Consider the following 19,077-nt stretch of genomic DNA (forward strand, 5'->3'; position numbering starts at 1 on the left):
AGTGCTGGGACTAAAGGTGTATGCCACCATGCTTGGCTATGTGAGAATCTTACTATAATATGTTAAGTTCCTCCAGTAGCTAGCTCTGTAACGGCCCATTCTGCTTCTCCAGGCTGCAGGACAAGGCCTAGCAAGAGAGAGAGTGGGGACGGAGATGCAAAGAATGGAGACAGGACAGGGAGTCTGCTCTGGAGACGAGACAGAGTCTGCCTTGGAGACAAGACAGAGTCTGCTCTGTTCTCTTCTCAAGTCTTTCCTTTTATATCTCTCAAGTCTCTCCTTTTATATCTCTCCTTGAGTCTCGCCTTGAGTCTCTCAAGTGCTGGGATTAAAGGCGTGTGCCACCACTGCCTGGCCTTGATTGAAAGGAAATCATGGGTATATCAAGATAATTATCAGAGTGTGCTCAGCTGTTGTAGGCTGTTGAAAACAAGTCTCTTGTCAGGGTATATGGCTCAAGATGGCTGCAAAGATGATAGCCGCTTTCTGCTCAGAGTCGGCTCCCAACAGGTCCCCCTTTTTAAATTTGTTTTCAAAAGTGAAGGCTGGGAAAACTTATGGAAACCGTGCCTGTCTTAGGTTGGAACAAAGGACCCCAGACTCCTTTTCCCATCTTTGGATACTCAACAGCCATTGGTTGAGCTCCTGTCTTAGGATGGTGAGGCCTCCCAGTTTGGGGCAAGGGTCTTGAAGTGTTCTCTTACCCATCATTGACTATCCGGCTTAGTGCGTAAGTTAGGGGTTAATCCTCGTCAGTCTTGATGACAGAGGTTTTGGAGTCCCCTACTTCCAGCCTGTAATAATGGACCTGTATGGATTTCATTTGAATAGCATCTGTCTGTTGTCGTATGAAAGCCATCAGTTTGTTGAACAGTGTGAACCCGAGAGACAAGAGACTTAGCAATGCCTGAATGGTTAGTGCAAAAGCAACACTCTTTTTAGGGTAGCACATAACTCCCTCTGTTGAAGGAGTAAAAAGTATAAGCCTCTTCTATTCTGTAGCACTATTTCAGCTAAGAAGGATAATGAATTTCACAAATGCATGATAGCAGATTCCATTCTTTCTAAATCTATAGAAGTACAGAACTAATCATAGCTTTGATCTTAACAAAACAAATAAAGAAAATCCCTATCTCTGTCCCAGTCAATCCTAAACCCAAAAAAGAATTATAGTAACTGTGGTAATGGGTTTTCTCCTGAGTCTAAACAATGTACCCCACTAAATCATAAATCAGGGAACTAAAAGTCCAATAGAGCCACCCTGGAGGTGTGGGTGGTGATGTCTTCTTCCGCACTGAGAACTTCCCAAGTCCAGTATGCTGGTTGATCCACTCCTGTTTGAAGACAATTGTGAAGCATCTTCATGTTTCCTGTAAAGAAAAAATACGCTTCTCAGGGGGTTTCTCCTCCCTGGATTTGTTATTGTTGTCTATTTGTTTGATCAGTCTCTCTGGCAGCCAGTGTGTGGCATCTGCACGCTGACACATGCATATGCAGACAGAACCTCTTCCCCAGATAAGCACTGGATCTTGCCCATTCCAGGTTCCAGTTAATGGGTCTTTCCAGAGGACTGTTGCAAAATTCTTTTTGGTATCAGGATGCCAGAATCTATCTGCAGCAGATTTTCCTTCAGAATCCAAAGTTAAAAAATTTAAAATAAAGAGCGTGTGATGGATATTTCTGGGGGATCCCTTAGTAGGGTACCATTCCCCATTTTTAATTTTTTCGAATTGACATTTAATGCTTTGATGTGCCCTTTCTACCATACCTTGGCCCTGTGGATTATATGGAATACCCATTTTATGTAGTATTCCCAATTTTTCATAAAATTGGTGGAAACTGGAGCTTGTATAACCTTGGCCATTGTCAGTCTTGATCTGTTTTGGCACACCCAATACAGCGATTGTAGCAAGCATATGATTGATCACATGTTTGCTTGCTTCTCCAGTTTATAATGTTGCATAAATGAAACCACTGTATGTATCTACACATACATGTATATATTTTTGATTTCCAAATTCATTATAATGGGTAACATCCATTTGCCAGAGACTGTTTGGTATCAGTCCCTTTGGATTCACACCCAAATGAGGAACTGGTAAAAGTTTAACACATGATTGACTTTGTTTGACAATTTGTCTAGCTTGTTCTCTGGTAATTTTAAACATGACCTTTAAAGTTTTAGAATTAAGGTGATGTAACTCATGAGCCTTTATGGCCTGTCCTAAGTTATATGGCAGATCTGATAAAGTCACTGTGGCAATACTAGTGGCTAGATCTGCCTTGTTGTTTCCTTCAGAGAAGGACCTGGTAGCCCAGTGTGGGCTCTCAGGTGTCCTATAAAGAATTTACACGCTGGGCGGTGGTGGTGCACACCTTTAATCCCAGCACTTGGGAGGCAGAGGCAGGCGGATTTCTGAGTTCGAGGCCAGCCTGGTCTACCGAGTGAGTTCCAGGACAGCCAGGGCTACACAGAGAAACCCTGTCTCGAAAAACCAAAAAAAAAAAAAAAGAATTTACACTTTCTCCTCAAAATTAATTTTTGGCATTGTAAAAACAAATCAACTGCTTCTGAGGAGTGCTTTATTTGCGCAGCAGTTTCTAGCAGAGGAATAGATTGAGCTATATATGAACTATCTGTGTAAATATTAATGGTTTGATTTGGAAATGCCTGAAACACAGCAACAACAGCATGTAATTTAACCAATTGAGATGACACAGCTGATGTAGCAAAGAAAATTACTTGATCCTTAAAGCATAAGCAGCCATTCCTGATGAGGACCCATCAGTGAAAACTAGCAATGTTACCTTTATAGGTGCATGCGCAGTAGGAGATGGAAAAACAAATGCATGACGATTACAAAATTGAACTAATTTGTCTGGCGGATAATGGTTATCTAGTTGACCAGCAAATGAAGCACATGCTATAGGCCAATCTTCAGAACTCTGCATAAGCCAATTAACCTGATGTCTTGTATATGGTTGTACTATGACATCAGGATCTTTTCCAAAATATTTTCTACTGTTATCTCTGCCTAACATAATCATATCTGCTACAGCTGCATAGTATGGATAAAGAATCTTTTTAGGGGATGAGGGGAGATGAACCCATAATATGGGTGCAGTTTGCCAAAAAACTGCAGTAGTAGTTAGTTTAGTGTTAAAAATAAGAAAATATAAAGGCTTAGAATAATTAATATGAGTTGCAAATTGGGATGAAATAGCATTCTTAACCTTCCGTAAGGCTTTTCTACCCTCCTCTGTTAGAGCCCTGCCAGACTTAGGGTCAGGATCTCCTTTGAGAATGTCAAACAAAGGTTTCAACTCTCCTGTCGTAAGTTTCAAATATGGTAGTAGCCAATTAATGTCTCCCAACAGTTTTTGAAAATCATTAAGTGTCTTAAGGGAGTCAGTCCTCAAGGTGGCCTTACTGTTAATAATATGTGGACCATTAATCTGAAATCTTAAATAAGTATATGGATCTTGTAATTGTACCTTTTCTGGTGCTATTTGTAACCCCGCAGTCTGTAAAGCTGGATCATCAAAGCACTGGAGTACCTGTTTTCCATCTTTTCCCGATATTAAAATATCATCCATGAAATGAATCATGTAGATTTGCTTCCACATGGTTCTAACACTCTCCATGGCGGAAGCCACAAACTTTTGGCACAAGGTAGGACTGTTAGCCATACCCTGAGGCAAGACCTTCCATTGATATCTTTTCATAGGTTCTCTAATGTTTATAGCGGGAACACTAAAAGCAAAGCGCTTTCTATCATTAGGGTGCAAAGGGATAGTAAAGAAACAGTCTTTTAAATCTATAACTATTTTATAATAGCCTAAAGGTATTGCCACTGGGCAGCCCAGGTTGTAAGGCTCCCATCAGAATCATGGTCAAGTCTTGCAAGAATCTCCACTTTCCTGACTTTTTCCTAATGACAAATATTGGGGTATTCCAGGAAGAGTTACTCTCTTCTAAATGTCCTGCCTGTAATTGCTCCTGCACTAGCAATTGAGCAGCTTGTAATTTTTCGGTGGTTAGGGACCACTGATCCACCCAGACGGGTGAATCCTCCTTCCAGGTGATGGGATCAGCACAACACCCTAGGGGTGCAGCTGAATCAATAGCCCCCATCAAAAATACCCCAAGCCCCTTCTTCCAGAGTTACCATGGACCTCAATATGATGAGTAATCCCATTTTCACTTTTTCCTAATCCTTTCCCTGGAGAAAATCCAGAGTTTATCATTTGAGCCGTGATTACTTCATTAGGGCTGCACAATCCCAACTGGGATAACATATCTCTGCCCCAGAGATTAATGGGAAGGCCCGGGATGACATAGGGTTGTATATTCCCTGTATTCCCTTCTTTATCTTTCCATGTCATCACCTTAGAGCTTTGCTGTGGATTTTGACTTTGGCCAATACCCCTTAAATTGGTTAAAGTTGGGGTCAGAGGCCAGGTGGCGGGCCAATCGCTTTGTTTGATAATCGTCACATCAGCTCCTGTATCAACCAAACCTTGGAATGCCTTCCCATCGAGCAATACTGTCATCATAGGTTTTTGTTTAACTATAGGCTGTACCCAGTATGCATCAGAGGAACCAAAGCCTTGATCCCCTCTCTTAGGACTCTTCTTATATTTGTGACTAGTAGGGATCAATGGAAGTAACAATAGTTGAGCTATTCTCCTTCCTGTAGGAATGGTGACTATATTCTGTATTGCCTTGGCCATTACCTTAATCTCACCTTGATAATCATTGTCTATAACTCCAGGAAAAATTTGTAGTCCCTGCATAGTAGCACTGCTTCTTCCCACTATCAGGCCAAACACATTTGGATAGAGTGGTCCAAACACTCCAGTGGGTAAGGCCTAAGGTCTCATTTCTGGGGTTAATACTGTGTGGGTGGCAGAACTGAGGTCCAGTCTTGCACTTCCTGGGGTTGCTCGACTAAGTTCTGAAAGGGGTTGTTGTTTGCTGGTATGATACTGACTGCCCCATAAGCCTGTTTTGGCTTGTGTTGGTTTGGGGCCTGGGGCTGGCCCCTGTTCCCGTTTCCCTGATTATGGGAAAGGGTGTTTCCTTGTGCATCTGTCTTGGACCTACATTCACTAGCGCAATGCCTTCCACGTTTACAACGTGGGCATAGCCCAGGCTGTTTTCTGGGCTGTCTCTGGGTTAACTCATTTTCTGCTTTGCAATCTTTTGCAAAGTGTCCAGGCTTGCCACATTTAAAACAGGCGTTTTTGTCTCTGCTTGTCAGAAAATCTCGTACTGATTGTCCTTACATGGCAGCTGCCATAGCTAAACCCTGTTGTTAGGAGGGCCCTATGTCAGAACAGAGTCTGATATACCCAGTAAGGTCTGTCTTTTTCCTATAGGGTCTAATGGCCGCTTAGCAGGCAGGATTGGCATTTTCATATGCAAGTTGTTTCACATAATCTACACCTGCCTCTGCATTACCAAAAATCCTCCCTGCTGTTGTCATTAATCGATGAACAAAATCAGAAAATCATTCATCAGGCCCTTGTCTGACTGAGGTCAAAGATGCACCAGGGTCTCCCTTTACCTGGAGTTTGCACCAAGCCTTCATGGCTTCATTTTGAATTTGAGCAAATAAGCCTGGGTCATATTGCATCTGGTTATTACTAGAAGCAAATTGCCCTTCTCCTACTAAGGCATCAACGGACCAACCATTGCCTGCCTGAATGTTTCTCCTAGCTGTCTCTTTACAATTCTCATGATACTCTGATTTCCAAATAAGGTAGTCACCGCTGCTAAGAACTGCTCTCGCTAGATTATTCCAATCACCAGGAGTCAGCCACTCCTCTGCAACAGATTCTAAGATTGCAAGAGTAAAGGGAGCAGTGGTACCGTATTGTGCCATCGAATTTTTTAATTCTTTAATAATTTGAAAATTAAACCCTGTGTGATATCTCCACGCAACCCCTTGAGCGTCTCTAATCTCTGATACAGGTAAAACCTCAGCCTCTCCCTCCTCTGGCTGATCTATACTAAAACCAGAGGGCAGGGGCTGCCTTTGGACTCTGGGTTGAGGAACTCGAGGACCTGAGGAATTTTTCCTTGTCCTCTCGAGACCTCTTCCCTGTCTTTAATTTTTGTAGCTGATTAATTAAGTCCTGATACTCTTCCTCTAATTCTATTTGTTGTTTAAGAAGAGAAATTTGTTGTTTAAGAAAAGAAATTTTGTCCTGCAACTCCTTTCTGTGATCTCCAACCACCATCTCCATAGCAGGAGCATATGGAGGTGGAGGAGCACAGGGAGGGGGCCTTTGGGAAGCGGGCCATTCAGTATCAAAATATTTGGCTGCCTCTTCCTCTAGGTCAACACAATATGGCTCTGACAAATCGATTACTTCAACTTTTGGTTGTATTTTGGATTCTATGCTTTTCTTTTTCTTTTGAACATGAAAGACAGCATTTAAACAGCAAAACAGAAGCAAACAATTAACACATGTAAGGAGCAAACAACAAAACAAAAACAGAGAGTTGAATTCAGGCCGACTTATTTCTTGCCCCATTATCATTACTATGGCCTACTGGTCTCCACACAGCAGGTTCCCATGGCAATCACCTCTGTTTCACTTCTGAATTTTCAGTAGACCCTTCTTCTGGTAACGTCCCTCACTAGGTCTCTCATTTTTTGCTGCCCCGAGTTGAGCGCCACTTTGTAACGGCCCGTTCTTCTTCTCCGGTCCACAGGTCAGGGCCTAGCAAGAGAGAGAGTGGGGACGGAGACGCAAAGAATGGAGACAGGACAGGGAGTCTGCTCTGGAGACGAGACAGAGTCTGCTCTGTTCTCTCCTTAAGTCTCTCCTTTTATATCTCTCCTCAAGTCTCACTTTGAGTCTTGCCTTTAATCTCTCCTTGAGTCTCGCCTTGAGTCTCTCAAGTGCTGGGATTAAAGGCGTGTGCCACCACTGCCTGGCCTTGATTGAAAGGAAATCATGGGTATATCAAGATAATTATCAGAGTGTGCTCAGCTATTGTAGGCTGTTGAAAAGAAGACTCTTGTCAGGGTATATGGCTCAAGATGGCTGCAAAGATGATAGCCGCTTTCTGCTCAGAGTCGGCTCCCAACATAGTTCCTCATCCATGTTTCTGTAAGTAACTCCAGTTAAATTCACTGGCTTACCTCCCCCTCAAAACAGATGGGAGGCAGAAAGGTGACTAGTTAGAAAATAGTGGGGGGGGGGGGTCTGGAGTGGGAGGGGTACAAGAGAGGTCATTAGGGAGGTATATTATTATCAAAGTGTATGCATGTGTGAAATGTCATGATGTGTGAGTGAGTCTCCTCGCCCTGGAAGCCTGTGAGTACAGGACCAGCTAACAGTAGGTAGATCAACTTAGGGTGATCCAGGGCTTATAAAGTTTTGGGGGACTGAGTGAAAATTAAAAAAAAGTAAAAGTAAAAAAAGTAACACAAAGTTAATAAATACAAAGATTTGCAGATGATGCTAATGGCTCATGCCTAACATGGTTTGGGAAGCCCGGCAGACCTCCAGGATTGAGGAAGCCACGCTGTGTTCTCAGTTGTTTTTTGTATGTTCTGTCCCCATTTCCCAGGCCATCGTCCATCTTGGCGATATATTTAGGAATCTCACAACCATAGGACTGAACATGTTTTCCAAAGATGTCTGGGAAGGTCACAGTTGGGAGGTTTGGTTTTTGTTTGTGGTTTGTTTCTGAGAACACCGTCTTGTATAAGATGGCCTTGAACTTCTGATCCTGTCTGCACCTCCGACATACTGTGATTACACACATGCACCACCAAATCCAGTTTCATGCCATGCTAGGGTTGGAACCCAGGGCTCTGCATGCAAAGCAAGCCCTCTCCTGTGTGTCCTCATTACATTTTCAGCCCTGGATTTTGTTTTTTTAACTTTTACTTTCTGTTTTCAAGTTCAGTTTATAGCCTGTATAGTTCTTTTCTTCAATTTATTACTAATATTTAGCATGAGGTTGCCTATCACAGTGGATTTGACAAGGCGCTGACCTTCACAGTAGTCAAGCCAAATCCCAGTTTGTGTGGAAACAAATGGTGTCATCATCATTTCATTATATTGTCTGTTGAGATGGTAAACTCCCATTATTGATCTGGCTGTTTGTCCTGGTAGGACAAACAAACTATGGCTTAACGAACCTCCCCTGTGGAACCAATTTGATCTATGCACGTTCACTTGACTGTATTAGAATAGCTGATAGCAACGTGGAAGTCCATTGATTGTACAATATTTCTGCCTTCATTCATCTTCCCTTTAAACTTCCTAAGGGGCCACCAGTTATCTAAGCTTTAGTCTGCTTCTTGTAAGGGTTAGGGCTAGTGAGTGCTTGTGGTATGCCTGCCTGTCTGCAGAGGAGGGATCCCTCTGCTCTTCACTGAGTGTCCCTCTATTATGCCATGGTCTGAATGTTTGAGGCCTCCATATTTTGTGTGTTGAAACCTCTTGAACTTGTTTTTATTGAAACCAAAAGACAGAGAGTAGTCAGTCTTCCTGGAAGTTATACGCTTCCTTTAGGGGAAATGTTCTCAAGTGTACACTGCTAATTCCTGGGTATGCACAAGATAGCATTTCAGAGCACTTCTGAACACCTTTTTTTGTTTTGTTTTGTTTTGTTTTTTGAGACAGGGTTTCTCTGTGTAGTCCTGGCTGTCCTGGAACTCACTCTGTAGACCAGGCTGGCCTCGAACTCAGAAATCCGCCTGCCTCTGCCTCCCAAGTGCTGGGATTAAAGGTGTGCACCACCACCGCCTGGCTTGAACACACACCTTTTACCTTCCTTCTAACAACCCACCACTCACCAGAGGTAGTGAAAAAGAAGGGATATGGGGGAAGTGGACCTGTTTAGAAAGGTTTTTTGGAGTACCTCCTGTTTGTGCTGTTTGGAAATCAACAGTTCATTTTACAAGTTAGGAGGCAGCAGCAGCTCCATCCATTCACAAACTCCCCACGGATATACCAGCAGTCCAGTTCGGTAGAGTCAGATTAGCAACAGTGGTGACACAACCTAGCAGAGACAGCCAGGCCTCAGCCTCAGTTCAAGTCCGAAGGAGGAACCTGGAGGGATGCCAGGAGAAGTTCTCAGCTGTGACTCTCTCAGGGAAGATCAGTGAAGACAGGAGACCCTTGCACAGCTAGCTGTCCCAGCAAGCCAAACTCTATCTCTGTCACTCCGTGGAGTCCTGTTGGTTTTTTTTTTTTTTTTTTTTTTTTTGTTTTTCGAGACAGGGTTTCTCTGTGTAGCCCTGGCTGTCCTGGAACTCACTCTGTAGACCAGGCTGGCCTCGGACTCAGAAATCCACCTGCCTCTGCCTCCCAAGTGCTGGGATTAAAGGCGTGCACCACCACTTCCTGGCTGGAGTCCTGTTTATACCCTCCAAACATCACATGCCCTTCATGTGCCTTGCCTCAGAACATGCATCCAATCAACCCAAATCCAAGGAATTGGCAAGAAACTTCAGCATATCAGAACAGCTTCTCTCCTGTGTCTGCTTCAGTGAAATGTTCCTTCATGTGTTTGCCCCAGGAAAACACCATCCAACTGACTTTCCAGAGAACACTTCAAGTTTCCAATTCAAGGACCTGAGTTCAATAACAAACAGCCACCTAAAAAATTGAACATGGCCACACATGGGTGTTGTTCATGTTGGGGGTGAAGATTCACTGAATAGCTCTATAGCCTAACCCAAAATGGTAAAACAGTAAAGCTTCCAGTTCAGTTAGAGATCTTGTCTTTTTGTTTTAAGATTTTTTTAAAAAAATTATGTGTGTATATCCTTGTGTATGTATATTAACTATCAATGTGCAGGGTCTGCAGAGAACAGAAGAAGGCATCAGAGCCCCAGGAACTGGAGTTAGAGCTCTGGGCTACCATGTGCGTGCTGGAAATTGAACCCCAGCCATGAAAGAGCAACAAGTGCCCTTAATAGCCCACCATATCTTACCCTGAGAAATGTTGTCTGAAAGGAGTAAGGTGAACAGAAACAGAGCTTCTGCATACACAAGGATGAGCACGTACCCACGCAACTCATACGTGTACCGCACACATACCAAAATCTATTTAAAATGTTGAAATGACCAAGCATGATACTGGTGCATGCCTGTAGTCCCAGTTCTCTAGACACCGAGGCAGAGTTTAAGGTTAGCTTGTGCTGAGATTGTCTTTGAAAACACGAGATTAATGGCAGATGTCATGCTTTTGGAAGTTTACTATAAAAATGATATGAAGCTACAATAGTCCTGATAGCACTGTCGTAGCAGAAGGGTAGTCTCTAAGGAGATACCGCAGTGAGAGCCTAGATGTAAGCATCTAAAATTAGTTGATTCCACCAAAAAACCCGTGGCCGTTGAGGGGAAGCGAGGCTTTCTAACCAGTGGTGCTGGGCTGCCATATATAAAATTGGATCCCATGTACAAAAGTTAGCTCAAAATCAATCAAACTCTAACTATGCAGCCGCCTCTGGTTGGTTGGTTGCTTGATAGATAAATAGGTTGGTTGGTAGGTAGATGGTTGATAGAAAATTAGAAGTTGGCAAGCTGTAATAAAATAGATGCAGAATATATTTCCAATTTAATAAATCCAAGTAAGGACCATTATTCAGAATATACAACTCCTCCCCTCCCTCTGTCCAGTGGTACTTAGGATCAAACCTGGGTCCTTATTGCATGGCTAGTGGAAGTCCCATACCACTGAGCTGTATCCTTGCGCCTTATATCCGATCTTAAAACTCAGTAAGAAAACAAGCAACCCAATTCAAAAGTGTACAAAATTCCTGAACTTAGATCTTGTCAAAATGAGAAAACAGACGTCTGAAACGCTGGCCAGTGTTGTGTCATTGTGGATTTACACATTAAAGCAAGGACAGACTATTAGAAGACTGTACACTCTTAAAATAGCTAAAGAAAGCATACAGTAATGTCGCTGGGCACAGAGCAGCAAGACATCAAGTTCATTGTGGGTGAGCATGCAGTTAAGTGAATATGTTCTGATCATATATTACAGCACGCAGTTAGGGTGTTTGTTTGATGGTTAGTTTGTATGGCTTTTCAAGATAGGGTTTCTCTGTGTATAGCCCTGGCTCTCCTGTGACTAGTTTTGTAAACCAAGCTGGCCTTGAACTTGGAGATCCACCTGCCTCTGTCCCCCGAGTGCTGTGATTAAAAGTGCCATCACTTTATATTCATTAGATTTTATCTACAAGTTGGGAATGTATATACTGAAAAAATGTTACACACCTTTGTGTGAGTTTTACTTACGAGTGCCTGAACCTAGAGGTGAGCAGCGTGTGCTGTAGCAGGGACTGGGGGAGCCGGTATATCCAGACAATAGTTATGTCATTTTATTGCTAAAAAGACATTACTCTTATAATCCTAGCACTAGGCTGATGTAATCAAAAGCTTGAGGCTGGTAATTAAAAGACCTGAGTACAGTCTGCAGAACCCAGATTAAACATGCCAGCTTTGGTGACACAAGCTAAGAATTTCTAAACTGAAGAGCCTGGGGCTCACTGGCCCGACCAGCTGTCTATCCTAACCCATGAACTTAGATGGGTTCTGAAAAGAGGTAGGCAGGATTCCCAAGGATGTTGTCCAAGGTTGTCCCTAGTCTGCACATAAAAATGAAAAGTAAGTTTTAAAAGCCAGAAACATGGCTCCAGATAAACTAAACTGATGGGTGGAGTTCAGTTTCTGAGACCCACGTGGTAAGAGGAGAGGACTGATACAGATTATCCCCTTATCTCCCTACACACAGTATAATTGAAAAAAATGAGTGTATATTTACTTATTTTGTATGTAGGCACACATGGTATATTCTGTCATGTGGGTTCCAGTTGTTGAAATCAAGTCATTTGTTGGCTTTGGTGATATCACAGTTACCCTCTTGAGCCATGTCACTTGTTTCAAAAATGAAATAGACTTGAGTCCAAGTATGTTGGCTCATGCCTTTAATCCCAGTACTCAGGAAGCAGAGCCAGGCAGCTCTCTCTCTCTCTCTCTGAGTTTGAGGCCAGCCTGGTCTACATAGTGAGTTCCAGGACACCTAGGGCTATGTAGAGAGACACTGTCTCAAAAACAAAATAAAACAACAAAAAACAAACAAACAAAAAAACCCTTTTGGGACTGCAGAGACTAGAGAGATAACTGAATTGTTAAAAGCATTGGGTGTTCTTGCAGAGGAATTGGCTTCAATTCTCAGCACCTACATGGTGGCTCACAACTGTAGCTCCAGTTCCAGGGGGCCCATCACCCTCTTCTGACTTATCTGGCACATAGTGCATAGATATACATGTAGGTAGAACGCCCACATATTTAAACCCAGGGGCTAGGTATGGTGGTACAGGTCATTAATCCCATTACTCAGGAGGCAGAAGCAGAGGAATCTCTTGAGTTCAAGACTAGCCTGGTCTACAGAGGGAGTACCAGGACAGCCAGAGCTACACAGAGAAGCCCTGTCTTATCAATAAATGGATGGATGAATGAGTGAATAAATAAACCAACCAACTCACCCAATAAAAGTTAATTGTGTTCATTAAATTCTTGCCAGCCACTAAATCTTATCATTTGCAAGCCATGAAGAATAAAAAAGCATATGTGGCTGGGCTAGTGGCAGGGCACTTGTCCAGCATTCACAAGGCCCAGCACTGCTAACGGAGAGAAAGCATCTGGGCGCAGGCTCGTGCATGTAACCCCAGCTATCAGAGGAGGTAGGAGCATCTGACTGGGCTACCTAGTGTGACCTTGTCTCATAGAACCCAAAATGAAGAGGAATGCCCCCTGGTGCAGGATGCAGCTGGTGTGAAGCTATAGTAGAGTCCTTCCCTGGTGTGCCAGGGCCTGAGTCTTCTCTGCAGCTCGAGTGTCCAGGAGTGGATGAACACTTTTTCTCTTGAAAGAGCGCGTGACAGTGACAGCAGGAATGAGGATTTTTTTTTTTTTTGTCTTCACAGGTTAAAGAAAAAGGAGTTTAGTTTAGAGGAAATCTATACAAACAAGAATTACAAGTCTCCTCCTGCGAGCAGGTGAGTCCTGCAACTGGGCTCAGGGGGCGGTGCTGGAATGAATGGATGCCTCACCTTTTTCGGACATCTGTTGTTTGTTTTTTGTGGGGCAGTCTCATCGTGCATATTTAGCTAGCCTAAAATTTACAGATCCACCTGCTTCTGCCTATGGAAAGCTAGCTCTGTATTACAGGTGGCCCTGTATCCAGCACAGTGTTAGGCTTTAGAAGTAGCTAGAATTGGGTTCTGAGTTCTTGTATTGGGGTCAGTGATATGAAATGTCTGTGGGATTCGGGCCCACGTAGCTGTCTGTGTGCTTTGCAAGTGTGTCTTGTTGAGTATACACTGCCATGTTTTATCTGGGCTAGTAGTTACTGCTTCAGCCATGATCTCAGCTCTCAGCCCATATACTGATGTGGTGTCACTTGGCCTGCTCTGGGTCTAAAGGCAGTTTTCAAAGCAGTGACAGGCACTAAATTGCCTGGTTTGTCTGGGTGGAAGGAAGAGAGTCCTGGTATTTTATCCCAGGACTCTGGACATGGGTTCTGCCTGGAAGGCATTTCTTCCTAGAAGCCCATTCTTTGCAGCTGTGCTAGGTAACCAGAAAGATGGGAACAGCCGAAAGTGCGCGTTATTAGGGTGCTCACTGAACTTAGGGCCATTCTTACAAGGAAATAGAATACATAGCTGTTGAAACTGAATCAGACAATGTTAATTAAATGAAAACAAACTTCAGGGTCTTTTGTAGATAAAAGTCCTGTGTGCAAGACAGTGCATGTTGTTTGTCCATTGGAGGTATGTACCACCGGTTACCAAATTCTAGGCCTACTCAAGGCTTTCCCCCAAATCAAGTGACCGTCCTTCAGCCTCCCTAGTTGAGTGGTAGTTGAGATTAAAGACTTGGATCACCATACCTGTCTTTCCTTTCTTTAAGGCCATGCTGGTGTTGTAGCCCAGGCTCCTCATGTGTGTTAGACAAATGGTCTATGGCTGATCCCAGCCACCAGTGTTCATTTGCTTTATTTTTTGTTTTGTGGTTGTTGAGCTAATACTTTGTTCACAGAAGGGAAACCCAAAACAAATTTGTGGTAGAGATCCATACTGCTCATAGGGTTTAAAAGACTCGCTGTCTTGGTCCTGGTGTGATAGCATATGTGTAATCCCCGCATTGGGAGCGGGGGGGGGGGGGCAGAAGTAGAGGGCTCAGGAATCATCTTGGCTAAATATGGAGTTTGAGACCAGCTGGGGCTATGTGACAAGCAATGGCCCAGTGTCAACTGCCATGGAGAACGTTTACAAAACCAGGAGTTAGTGGTATTGTACATACCAGCATGAGGAACTTGACTCAGTCTTGCTGTACACCCTTCAGTTCTAACTTTTCACTTGTGCACATAGTTATAAACACACATATGCTTTTTCTCATGCACAGAAACAGCCATTGGACACAGTTGAGTTGGGAGTCAGTGCAGGAAGCTTTGGGCAGTTGGTGATTCTGATTTGTGCTCTATCCTTAGGTGTTTAGAGACCATCTTTGAGGAACCCAAAGAACGAAATGGTACCCTGATCTCTGTCAGCCAGCAGAAAAGGAAGCGTGTTCTGGAATTCCAGGATTTTACAGTCCCTCGAAAGAGACGAGCTCGAGGTAAGGTGAAGTTGGCCGGCAGCTTCACCAGGGCCCAGAAGGCGGCGCTGCAGAGTCGAGAGCTGGATGCTCTTCTGATCCAGAAGCTGATGGAACTGGAGACCTTTTTTGCCAAGGAGGAGGAACAGGAGCATCAGCCAACTGCTGAGAATAGTTCTGGGTCTTCATTTTGAACTTTTGCAGACCTCACTGGAAGAGGTTCCCTGATTTTAAGCCCTGTGCCCAAACCACTCACGATGCCCAGCCCATGAATTTTTACTTATTTCAAGGTGCAGCCTTTTTAGAAGCTGGTGAAGAAGGGCCCTCTAGTTCTCCTGCTGAGTATAGAGCCTCAGGAATGCTCCCTTTCTCCTGGGAATGGTCCTGAGTGACGTCAGGCCACCTCCTTCCCATCTCCCGTCACAGGTGGAAAAGCCACACATCTTAAGCAACACTAGGAATCTAAGGACTCGGGGTCTGTGCGTCCACAGGAAAGCTCCTCTCCGTTTATGGTGCTGCTCGCCCAAGATGATTTAGAAACCTGGCCTGGGGGAGGACCTGGCTACCTGGCCTGTGTGTCCTCACCAGCTTGTTTTGGTGACTGAAAAAGATGAACTGGTGTGTTTCCTGACTTTGATTTTGTCTGCCCAGGACCTTTATTCTGAGAGAATGTGTGTTTGTATGTGTTTATGGCTTTTCCCCATCTTTTCTCCCATCTGTGACTGCGGGTCACTAGTGCCAGAGGAGCCCGTCCAGGCCCCAATGTAAGTTGCACTTTTTAATGTTATGGTGTTGATTATTTTCATTTTTTTCTTTTTTGTTTTTATATTATTGCTGCATGTTTGGGGTCTCTTAATGTGATTTTAAACCATTTTGTAAGACATTAAGGAGAAAGACAACGCATGTCTTAGGAGAATATGTGACAGGCATTGACCGGCACATGGAGGGGCAGTGTTCCCATTCATGTGTTCTAGGCAGCCCCTCCCCCTCCAGCTTTTCACATAGCTCACTAGAGGAAGCACTTTTTCACCCTCCTTCTCAGTCCTGCCCACTGAATACATATATTTGTTTAGTTATATACATAAAAGTAGATTTCTTTTTATAACCACTTAAAAACTGTTAAGGTGGAGTGTGGTTTTCTCTGAAATGTTGGTGTGTGATGAAGTTAGGAGCAGTGGTGTTAGAGGCTGGCCAAGAGCATCTTCAGCTGCTTGAGTGCCTGGTTCTGCAAAATGCCAGAGCCAGCACTCTCAGAGAGTGCCTCATGTACTCTGATCTCTTGTAAAACCTATTGGAAATGTTTGCATGCTAGAAGTAGCACAGTTTCTAGGTTTGTGCCCAGAGGGATCTGCAGACAGTAGGCTGACGTTGTCTGAGCAGCAGGCCCTCAGAGCTTACCCTCCCACTGTGTCCTCACTGTGCTCCCTCCTCTCCTTGTGTTTTCTCATCCCAGTATCTCTCCCATTCATTCTTCACACCTAGCACTCAGAATTCAGAGAGTCCGAATTGCTTGGCTGATGGGTAAGATGCTCAGGCTAGCTGCTGACCAGTGGTCATTTCTTTCCATTCTCCTAACCTGTCCAGGGACATTTCCCTGTCTGTCTGTAGAGAAGAGTGAGCAGTGCTGTTCTGGAATGTTGGCCAATGCTCCTAGGATTGTTTCATTCCCCATTTGTCAGTGACTAGGGAGGAGGGGTGCCAGTTCGGGGTCTTAATGTGCCTTTCCTTTGCAGGTCGGTGGTCTGGGCTACCCTGAAACAGTAAACTGGATATGAACAGGGGGACACATACCATGTCCTCCACCTCCTCAGCTGTTTAAATAAGTTAACACACAACTGCTTTTCTGTGGAGACTTGAAGGTCATTTTATGTAACAGAACAGAGCAGGCTAGATTGCATGCTGGCCCTCAGCAGTGATGCAGATCCTGTTTTACACATGCTGCCCAGGCCACACACATGTGACCTGTGTTCACTTGAATATCTCTTCCTTGTTGGGGCAGGATGTTTAGTTACTCAGTGCTTCTGAACTCTGTGTTGTCACTACAGGGAATGGAATGAGTTACACATTGTGCCCTTCTACAAATACATCTAAGACATCGTACATTAGACAGCTTGCAAGCTAGTGGGCAGTAAATAACCATTTGTCAGTCTCACCACCACCGTCACTGGGGCATCCAGATCAACCAAGAGACAACAGGTGAGGTATGCACAGCAGGGGCACCACCAGCATATAGACCTTCAGAATTTGTCCCTGACCAATGTGGCATGTGAAAGGCTGGAAACACTGGTCTGGACTGTTAGCATCTTGGAGCACAGGACTAGAGAGCCCCAACTCCATCCTTATCCTGAGAATGGAGGAGAAAAACTGCCCCAAGGCCAGCTTGGCCTGCCCTCTGGCAATGGCTGTTCTGCTTCAGAACTAAGAGACTCAGCCACACCTGTCTTATCATTATGTTTCACATCGGTCAGGCATCCTCAGGAACACCTTAGTGTCCTCTGAACCTGTGGTCTCTGACCATGACTGGAGGTAGTGGCTGCTGGCATGTCACCTGCCAAAACTATAGATTGGTTCTGTAATGGGAATTGGTAGAGTTTCTGAGCATGGGGATTTCCCACCCAAGTGAAGAGAAGCTGCCATTAAGCACAATGCACTTAGCTGTAGCTCACCTCCAGAAGTTTAGTGCTTTAATGGTCCAGCCAGATGTCAGCCGTTTCCTTGGCCACCTTTCTGTTTCTCTCTCGAGCAGCCTTCTCCCTCACTAGTGCCTGTCTTCTTTTCCTCCCCTGTTGTCCCTTCCTGCCTCTCTCCATCCATCTAAATGTACCTCATTGCCCGTTAAAGCAGATTGTCTGTCTTCCTGCTGCCCTTACTGTAAGAGCTGACCAGGAGGGAGGTGCAGTGGGAAGAGATGTAGCTTTTGCCTTACTCGAGCCTGAAGCGCTCAGAAACTCATGCTGTGAATCCTAAACTTTGTGCTTCTCCAAGAGCTGTGAAAATCATGACTTTTTTTTCCCCCACAATTTTGCCTGAAAGGGTCTTTTGTGAGGGCTCCAGAGCCAACCTGAGGTCACTTCTAGATCCCACACTCTGGGCATTCTTCCCCTGGGTGTCTCCCTGTCCACCAGGCTATGAGCAGCAGCAAGTCTGCAGGGCTATGGCAGCAGGTCCAGGGCTGCAGTGCAGCCAAGCGGACACAGCCCTCGATCTCCCCAGGCTGGGGCTCCATCTCCTCTATACTATGTGCATTAAGATCTGTGCAAGACCAACTTTTAGGTCGTGATACTTTCCTCCTGGTACCTGGGGGGAGGGGAGTATGCAGTTGGTGCTTTCTTTAATATCTTTGGTTTGTTTCTATAGCTTTTCCCCTGGTATCATGAAAAGAGCCTTTTTAATGACCACGTTGTGGGTGGCTGTATCCAAAGTATAAATAATTGGCCAGAGGTATGGAATGTCCTCACCTGAATACCTGTCAGGAGAGGGCTCCTTTCCTGGACTGAACTTCTGTATAGAACTGACTGGCTAGGAAGGAGACTTAAACTTTGTTCAAATCACAATTAATTAATATTCCAAGTTAGCTGCACTTTGACCAGCAAAAGCTATCTTGGTTGTGAAGCTGGGGTCCTCATTTAGCCGCCATCCAGCCCAGCATGCTAAACTCTGAAGCTTCTTCTGTCTTTAAGACTGGTGTTGGTTGGATTTTAATTCTCAACAAGAGACCCCCTTGAGCTAGGATCTGGGCCAGTAAGTTGCTGTCCCAAGTGTTCCTGTGTTATCATGGCTAATAGTTCAGTGAAGTGTGTCCATCTTTGGTAATGCTAGTGTACATGATACCCTACAGTTTCTTTTCTGTTTGATAGTTTGTGACTCTAAATGCCCACTGTTACAGTAATTAATTTATGGAAATAAATTTTTCTTGAAAACCATTCAGATAATTGTCAAGGCTATTTTGTTCTCTAGGGCTTGGTAGTAGATTTGAATTATCAGTAATGTTCCAAGCAGATTCGACACGCTCCCCACCTTAGAGGTGTGCTTGCAACTCTGGTGCCAGGACCTCCCTCACATTCCTACATGGTCGTCTCCATCACGTCATCCAGATCTTTGCATTCCCAGATCATTGGTCTTGAACATGGTCCCCTCCCATTCCATATTTGCTGCCTGCACAGCCCAAGGCTTTTTGATATGGCTCCACCTCCCTGTCTGTGCTAATAACTGTAACAAAAGCTCTTCAAGATCAGGACCTTTTATTTTCTTAGCTCAAGTCCCTCCTGGTCTCTTTGGTACCTAGAACAATGTTTGATATTTACAGCTGTTTACCGCCTGCCTAAACATCATTTTGGTCAATAAATTGCATATTACCATAAGATGGTAATGGAGCTGAAAATTTTCTGTGGCCTAGCGAGGTCACAGCTGTGATGATGCGTTTTACTCAGGTCT

The 19,077-nt window shown here is 44.3% G+C and overlaps 1 protein-coding gene across 6 annotated transcripts in view; it reads left to right on the forward strand.

Annotated features, from left to right (window-relative positions):
* Positions 1 to 18,570, forward strand: part of Prr14l (proline rich 14 like) — a 72,654-nt gene extending 54,084 nt beyond the window's left edge. For all 6 annotated transcript variants that reach the window (XM_028758089.1, XM_028758086.1, XM_028758088.1 and 3 more), the window contains 2 exons: positions 12,972 to 13,043; positions 14,537 to 18,570. In XM_028758089.1, coding sequence (XP_028613922.1) covers positions 12,972 to 13,043; positions 14,537 to 14,837 — 373 coding nt within the window. In that variant the 3' untranslated portion in view covers positions 14,838 to 18,570. The remainder of the gene's footprint in view (positions 1 to 12,971; positions 13,044 to 14,536) is intronic.
* The last annotated feature ends 507 nt before the right edge of the window (positions 18,571 to 19,077 follow it).

This window comes from Grammomys surdaster, unplaced genomic scaffold (assembly GCF_004785775.1).
Source record: "Grammomys surdaster isolate TR1022 unplaced genomic scaffold, NIH_TR_1.0 126187, whole genome shotgun sequence".
Lineage (NCBI taxonomy): Eukaryota > Metazoa > Chordata > Mammalia > Rodentia > Muridae > Grammomys > Grammomys surdaster.